The sequence below is a fragment of the Octodon degus genome, unplaced genomic scaffold (genome assembly GCF_000260255.1).
Source record: "Octodon degus isolate 3935 unplaced genomic scaffold, OctDeg1.0 scaffold00160, whole genome shotgun sequence".
NCBI classification, from domain to species: domain Eukaryota; kingdom Metazoa; phylum Chordata; class Mammalia; order Rodentia; family Octodontidae; genus Octodon; species Octodon degus.
In genome coordinates, this window is record NW_004524736.1 from 4,095,377 (window position 1) to 4,103,816 (window position 8,440).

At 41.4% G+C, this 8,440-nt stretch overlaps 1 protein-coding gene across 1 annotated transcript in view; it reads left to right on the top strand.

Annotated features, from left to right (window-relative positions):
- Snd1 (staphylococcal nuclease and tudor domain containing 1) overlaps positions 1–8,440 on the top strand; it is a 443,244-nt gene that overhangs the window by 160,404 nt on the left and 274,400 nt on the right. Inside the window, exon 11 of the mRNA XM_004642716.2 lies at positions 4,281–4,370. Coding sequence (XP_004642773.1) covers positions 4,281–4,370 — 90 coding nt within the window. The remainder of the gene's footprint in view (positions 1–4,280; positions 4,371–8,440) is intronic.

The window sequence follows — 8,440 nt, forward strand, 5'->3', positions numbered from 1 at the left end:
TTTTTTTTTTTTTCTATGACTGATATCAAAGAGTACTCTTTAGTTTCCATATGTTTGTATAATTTCTCTGGTTTCCTTTGACATTGATTTCTAATTTTATTAGAAATTAGAAATTATATTTAAAAAATTAAAATTATCTGATAATAGGCATGGGATAATTTTAGATTTTTTTGTATTTGTTTAAGCTTAAATTATGATCTAGCATGTGATCTGCTTTGGAGAAGGTCTCATGCTGCTAAAAAGAATGCTAGTTTGAAGTTGTTCAGTGGAAGACAGACACCTATCAAATCCATCTTTTTCTTTTCTTTTCTTTTTTTCTTTCTTTCTTTCTTTCTTTCTTTTTTTTTTTTTTTTTTTTCTTTCTTCTTGCAGAACTGGGGATTGAACTCAGACCCTTGCGCTTCCCAGGCAAGCACTTACTCTACTAAGCTATCTCCCCAGCCCCCTCCGTTTGGTTTTTTTTTTGTTGTTGTTGTTGTTGTTTTTTTTTTTTTTTTAAGGATTTGGTTCAAATCTGAAATTTCTTTGTTAATTTTTTTGATCAGTTGATCTTTCTATTTGTGACAGTGGGATATACAGGTCCCCCATTGTAATTGTGTGGCTATTTATCTGATTTGTTTTTTAATTTCCTGTTATCCTTTGAAATAATTTGGGTATATGGCTTTTACTTTCCTCCTTCTTCATGTACTCAGGGCGGGCTTTGTGGGACTTGGACGTTTGGGATGCAGTTTCTTGCCCTGTCCTCTCATATTTCCACTGGGTTGTTTAGTTTTGTGGTTAGGTTTTTAGGTGCTTCCACTGCAAAAACTTTGTTTCTAGTATGGTGGTTTTTTTAGACTTTTTTTTTTTTTTTTTTTTTTTTTGAGTAACCAGGGATTGAACTCAGGCCCTTGTGCTTGCCAGGGAAGCACTTATTCCACCGAGCCATTTCCCCGGCCCCTATTTAGACTTCTTTTCAATGATGCACTTAGCTTGGCTAAGTACAGTTCATAAACTTCATTTTGTTCTGTGATTTAGAAAAAGATAGCCACAGTCCTGTGTGTCACCAATGTACTTTGCAAACAGATACAAAATTTTACCAAACACTTCTGTTTGCAGGTATGGTAGTATACAGTCTTTTGCCCATGTCTTAAGATTCAGCCACCTCTGTTAATTTGGGATGGGAAGATGTGTAATTGGCCTAACACTCAGTTTTCTGGCAATGGAGAACAGTATTCTTAATTTAATCTGGGTGATGGTATATAGTCAAAACACATTAATAGAAATAATTATGGTACTTAGGCATTGTCATGCAAATTAGCGATAGTAACATTGTCCATATCATAATATTGCATATTGCCATATCATAACCAATAATATACTTCTAACCACAGAAAAGGAATCCGTAATTATAAACACTAAGGCAACCCAATGTTGATTACAGCAAATACATATTAAATGGGACAATTATATCTCCATCAATGATAGGAATTCAACAGTAATAACATAGAGTTAACTATCAAAAGGTTACTAAAGGGGCTTGGGAGATAGCTTAGTGGAATAAACTCTTGGGTCCTGAATTTAATCCCTGGTACTGGAAAATAGGTTACTAAAGCTTAATGGTCAACACTATCAAAGATACAGGGGCTGGCAATGAGATAATACAAAAGGAAAATTAATTAGAAAAAGGGTGGAAAAGAGAAATAATGTGGAGCATGAAGGTTAAAAAGAAACTTAACAGGAAAAAGTGAGGGTAATAAATAGCAACACAAAGGAAGGCTGAAGGATAATTCCCCAGACCAAGCTAAGCCAGTGAAGAACAATGAAGGGGAAACAAACAAATGAACAGCCGAGTTCAAAAACAGAAAGTATGGTTTCTCTGTGATTTTGAATGAGTGGTTTTCTTTCTGGATTCCCAGCATTGGAGTCCAGCAGTTCAGTTTTTTCACCTATCCTCTTGCCTTTGTGCTTGCTGAGTGCCACCCCTCCTCATCCCCAAGGCCCCTTTGTTTACTCAGCTGTGGGAATGTCCACACTGAGGAGGAGTCTCTGCTCATGCAGGTAGGCAAGGTAAAAGCCCTCGCACTCAGTGGTGGCCTTTTGGACCCAGCCCAGCTCAAGCTGTGCCTGGCCGGCCACCTCAGGGGACAGGGCTTTTGCTCTTGGCTGGAGCACAAACCCCTTGGTGTTCTCTTTCCAGTCTGCTCCGTGTCCTGGAGTATCTCCTGTGGCTCTTACTCAGGCACTGTGGGAGGGTGACACTGGGAACCCTGATGGGAAGCTCTCCTAAGCCACTGAGTCACAGATTCAAATGATCCATTCCTTCCTGGGATGGTGCCTGGCCAAGCCCTTTTTGGCAATATGGAAGTCTTCTGTGCTGGGATCCCTGTCCAGCTGTTGCCTGCTATGTGGAGCGAGTCCTCTTAGTAAAACCGCACTGTCCCTGCAGATTGCAACAGTGAGCTCCCCCTGGAGCTTGCATTGCAGGCCCAGGCCACTGCCACCATTTCCCCCTAGAGACCCTGGCACTCGCATTGCTTCTGCAGACCAGGGCTGCCCCACAAGCTGGAAGCCAGGAGCAGGAATTCCTCTCCCAGGTTTCTCTGTAGCTTTTAATTTTTCTGCCACTTCCTGGCTTCCTTATTCCTGGCAGTCTGCTTCTTTTTTCTTACCCAAGTTGTCATTTTCCAGTGCCTGGATTCTGCATCTTGTAGTGCTGAGTTATGTTGCTACTCACCTATTTGCAATCTAGATTCTCTGCCTGCTTTGACTAGCTGTGTTTATATCTTGCTGTAGATTTGCTCATTGTTGAGGACAGGAGACCCTTGCAATGTGGGATGTGGAGTATATAATCAAGGACTCTAGGGCACAGAAAACAGGGCAGTGAGTGGAGAAGCCAGAACAGCCAGCACTCTGCTGGCCCCAGAGAAGACTCAGATTTTCCCCATTCTCTTACTTCTCTCCCTCCGCCCACCCCTCCCTCTTCTCTGTTTTTCTGGAGTACCTGAAATTGAATCCAGGACCTTGCACTTGCCAAGCAGGCTCTTATGCTGCTGAGCTATCTCCCAAGCTCTATTCTCTTATTTTTTAAGCATACTTTCCCTACTTCCACACGCCCACAAAAGGAAAACATCTGGGGACTTCTGATATGTGTCATTAGGACTTAATATTGAGCTTCCACTTTTTATTCCCTCTGTGGAATATGTTGACAGTTCATGTTTACTCATTTCTAAAAATGGTTCTTGTGTCTAAAGATTTCTACTTCTCTCACCTTCACATAGATTTTTGTCAGAGAACAGCATTTTTTTTAAAATTTTTATTTATTTATGTGGGGGGGTGCAGCTCAGCCCACCAGGGAGCAGGGCTGGCTGGCATGTGGTGCTGGGGGATTGAACCGTGGTCCCTGTGCTTTAGCTAAGCTTGTTCTAAGCAGGTGCTTTAGACCACTGAGCCATCTCACCAGCCCCAGAGAGAGAACAGCATTGCTTAGAGGACAGTCATCTTTTTGGGGAGGAATCTGGGGTCCATGAGGATGTGTGCTCATGTGTGCATTTCTGCTTCTCTTCTTGCTCTGTTTTATTCATCTCTAATATTCTTTCTAGTTTTTTCTTGACCTGCACACTTCCATTAAATCCTAGCTTATCAATGGAACCTTTCTTGATTACTTCTTTCCACTTCCCTGAACTCTTAGATGATTTAGTTCTTAGTATGAATCACATAATTTAGCACTAATCAAAACTGCTTTGTGTTGCTATTTTATATCTGTAGTAGTTCTTCTATTACTATGTTCAATTCCAAGATTTTGCGTCCAGGATATATACATTTATTTATAGAGTGCTTTGTGTGCCCACACACACTGCAAGGGTCCTACTACTTTTGAACTTCTGTGTTAAAATTTATGTAGCTGTTTTCTTGTTGTTGAACACTTATTTCTGTCTTGGGTAATTAGACACATTTCATTCCTCGTTTTCAGGCTTATCTCGTGTGAGTTGTTTTCTTTTCAACTTTTTGAGAAAGGGTCTTGCTATATAATCCAGGCTGTCAATTTGTGATGCTCCTGCCTCAGCCTGAGTCCTGGGATTATAGACATGAACTATCACAGCTAGCAAGCTTACTGTGGGGGGGGGGGGAAGCCTCCCAGTAAAGTGCTTCAATATTTTATTAACCATTTATTAGGTGTCTTGCACTTCATGTTTATAATACTGAGAGATAGCCAATCTCACATAGGTTCCGACATACTGAACTATTGACTATGTTCTGTTTTTCATTTCTGATGTTGTGTGGGGTTTTTTTGCTTTTAGGATAAGAACAAGAAACTACGTCCTCTGTATGACATTCCCTACATGTTTGAGGCCCGGGAATTTCTTCGGAAAAAGCTTATTGGGAAGAAGGTAAGTGATGAGGAAAACATATTTGCCAATGGTTAGAGTTAGCCTAACTCTTTTGTAAGTGATTGTTTTCTAGGCACCTTTTCAGCACATGACACTCTTCCTCCATGTCAAGTGGAATTGCACTCATAAGAGAGAGAGGCGTGTCTCTGTGTCAGGAAGTGGCACCCTTTGGGAGAAGCTTAAAATTGGGGCCCTGACCACAGTTTGATTGCCAGTGCTCCCAGGGCAGGTTCCAGGCCCAATTCCAGTTTCAATAATTGCATATTGCCCAGAGCTCCACTCACTTGGCTGTCTTATTCTCTCCAGCCACCTCCATTAAAAGTCCGGGGCTGTGGGATTTGCTGGTGAGGGAAAGTTGCTGGCTTTTATGTTTCACTGGCTTCTGAGCGATAGGTTGACTATAAAGGAGGGGAAGTTGGACTCACCTAGAATGGGACAAGGATGCAGGTGTGGCATGTACTGTGGCGTGACTGCTGTGTCTGCGTCTCAGGCTTGTTAAATTCCCACCAGCCTTTCCTGCAGGTGCTGTGGGCTAACTTAGAAGGGCAGGAGTACACAGTATCCTCATAGCTCCTGTGCGGATTTTTGTATAGCACTTTACTTTGTAGTCTAGTGTAATACTGTGGCTACTCCAGCTTGTATTATTTTTTTTAGTGTTCTTAGAGCATAATATGCTACCACTATTGTGAATGTAGTGAGTTTTTTAAACATTCCTTTTTTTTCTGACTTTGCTACTCCAAAAGTCATGTATACTTTTTGTCGTGGATGAATAAAGAAAATGAAAGAAATGAGTCCCATGATAGCAGTTGAGGAAATTTCAAGGAAGGATTATAGTTCATGTTTTCCATACTTTGCTTCAGTTGGGATTCTAGAAGAATTAATGTATTTTGGTTCGATTTTTATTGTAACTTTAGAAAGTTAAGGTCAGTCTTTTTGTCTGGCCTTTAAAACATTAAAGCCTTATTAGCATTCCTTACCTAAACTATTGATGTTGTGACAGGTTTGATAAAGATCTGGCTTTTGGACTAGCGCCAGAGTAATACATTAAATATAAATAACAGTGTAACCAGTTTTATTATATACCATACTCCCTAGAATGATAAATTACAGCATGAGATTCTGAGGTTAGATATAAAATGATATTGCTAATTTTCAGGTAGAAAAACCAAACTAGATTCCCTAAAATGAGTATTAAATCTCCTCAGGTTCCTTCAGAGAATGGGCTCATTTGTCATTGTATAAAACTTGACAGAATGCTGCATTCATTCATGAAGTGTAGTGCGAATGATGGCTTGAAGTCTCTTTCAATTTCGAGATCTCCTGTTATCTGATGTAATGTCTAACGTCTCTATTTCACCCAGCTGATATCATATCACTCATTTACTGACTTGTAAACAGTTGCGTAGAAACAGCCAAGGAATTCCCTCACCTGTGTGGACTTCCAGAGAAAACCATGTGGAGTCACCTGGCTAGAGTGACAGCATACACTGAATTCCTGCCCCGTTAGGCCAGTACAGGTGTTGTAGCACCCACCTGGCTTCTTTGATTCTGTCGCATCCCTGAAAACATAGATCACACCTTATTGCAGCCATGTTGAATGGTCCAGGACATTCAGCCCAAAGCTCTGCTCTCAAGGTATTATGCCAGGCTGTCCATCATAGAATAAAAGGATGGACCTCAGGTGTCAGGTATGGTGCCAGTTCTTAAGCAGTTAGGCCCTTCATAGTGGAAGAAACCTCATTTTATTGGTTCTTGTGCAACAGAATTGATTGGATTCAATTTATGCTGAGCCTGAGTTTTGTCCCCCACAGTGACATCGTAGAAATGATAAGTACTCTGTCTCCATAAGGAAGCCAGATGCAGCTCAGCTCTGCTGGTTTGGAGCCTTCCTGGTGCATACTGCTTTTCCTGACTTACCACATGAAAGCACTTGCCTGTCTTTTGCCCCATCAGTTGTGATGGTGCACGTTCATGTGCTGTGCTGTCAGGGAGCAGGCAGGGCAGTAGCTGCCGGGGGCTGGAGCGGGGTGGCTAGCGCATCATTGCACATTTCTGCCAATTCCCTTCAGACCTCTGCAGCTGTTCAGAGTGGCACATGGTGATTAGGAGCCACCATGAGAGAGCATGTGTGCCTGTGTGCACGCAGGCTGATTAGGACATCCTGTCACAGCTTCGGGAGATCCAGGGGTAGAATCACCTTCTGCCTAGACCCTCCCAAAGAGTTCATCATATGCCAGTTTTGAAAGACCTCTACAATACAGAGTAAGAGTGAAAATAAACTGCGAAGGTGTTTCTTTGGCTTTGATGGCCTCCATCCCAGTTACGGAAATTCACATAAATTACTCCCGGATTTGTTTCTGGGTCTATGCCATATAAGTAAGGTAAGCATATTGCTTTTAGGGATCTGGTTTTACCATTTGTGAACTGGGAATATTACTTGTGTTTCCCCCTTTGGAGTTGGGTTATGAGAATTTATCATGATGATCTTTAAAGTTTGTCCAGATGTCAGGAAGGTGTGTGGTTGGCAGTTGCTTAGTAATAGTTTGTGTACAGAACCTAGCAGAACCCTGCCTTTTCAGATTTATTATTGACTCTGAAGTAAATCAGCATGTGACTGGCTTTTATAACTGGAGTATTTTTCTCTGGTTTTATTGATTTCACTGCCTTTTCAACCCATTCCACAGGTGCAGCTGATATCTGATTAGCTGTGGTAAGAGGGCTTTTGCTCCCCCAAAAAGGAAATGTGTCGTCATTAAAGTGAGTGTGTGTTTTGAATTGAGGGACCAGTAGAACACATGCACATACTTACCCTCCCTGTCTGCTGTTTACCATCTGCATATTCTCCTGAAAATTTTGACTAAAAAATGTTCATGTTAAATAACTTGGTTGCTAATTTCTTCTGGAGGTCATGAAATGGAATCTGTGATAATTTCAACATGTGTTTTAGGGGTTTTTTTTGTTTGTTTTTGTTTTTTGTTTCACGGTACTAGGGATCAAACTCAGGACCTTGCGTATGCCAGTCAGACACTTAGACTACTGAGCTGTCTCCTCGGCCCTTCAACATGTCTTTTAATATTCCAGAATGAAATCCTAGTTGTGTAAATAAAATTGGTGAGATTGATGTCTTTTTGAGACAGGGTCCTGTTATGCAGTTTGGGATAGCCTTGAGCTCACTTTGAAACTCAGACAGTCATGAACTCACAACTAACATCCTGCCTTAGCCTCTCCTGGGCTGGGATCATAGGCGTGTGCCACTACGCCCCCTTGAGAGATTGATGTCCTTGAACCAGTGTTACCACCCCATTCTCTTTTTGGAAGCCATTTCTTTCTCAGTGTACTCATACATTGCTTTTAATGTTCGGAGGTCAGCCTATAGCAAGCAAAAGTTTGCCTAGCTGTCCTTTGCTTCCAGTAGAACAAGGTAATGACACATTGAGAGTAACATATCTTCACTGGGGATTTCCCCCCGTTATCTTGTATAGTATTTAAAGTCAAGTCTCAGGATTTTTTTAAATCCACATGAAGCAGTATTTATAAGTGACATCTGAATCATTTCTTAACTCCCGTCCCTTAATTGTGGAATTTCTATCACCATGGGAACCATTGTGCTCCAAGCTGGAGCTTGTTTGAACAGTTGCAGGGTCAAAGCTGGGTGGAAGAAGCGGGATTGCCGGAAGCAGAGTGCAGTAACCCTCAGGGCTGGTACTGGGAACTCCTTTGCGGCTGGCCTGACACCAGAGACCTCGCTCTCCAAATATATGCCTGTTAATGTATTTTTTACTATTCCTTTGAGCAAATGTTAGCTAGAAATGAGGCTTATTTGTAAACTAGTGGCAGCCTTTGTATGGATTCTATGCCATTCAACTCTGCTCTGTGAACTAACTGGCTCTTTTTTAGGCACTTAAAATTGGGCATTTTTCTTGATAAACGCAGACATTTTGGAAGGTACAGAGCTATAAATCATTTACTGAGAGTCATTTCTGTCCAGATTGCTTTAGATTGTTTTCCTCTTACAATCTACCTTTTCTTTCTTTTTTAATCTACCTTTTCTGAGAAAGGTAGTTTTGGGG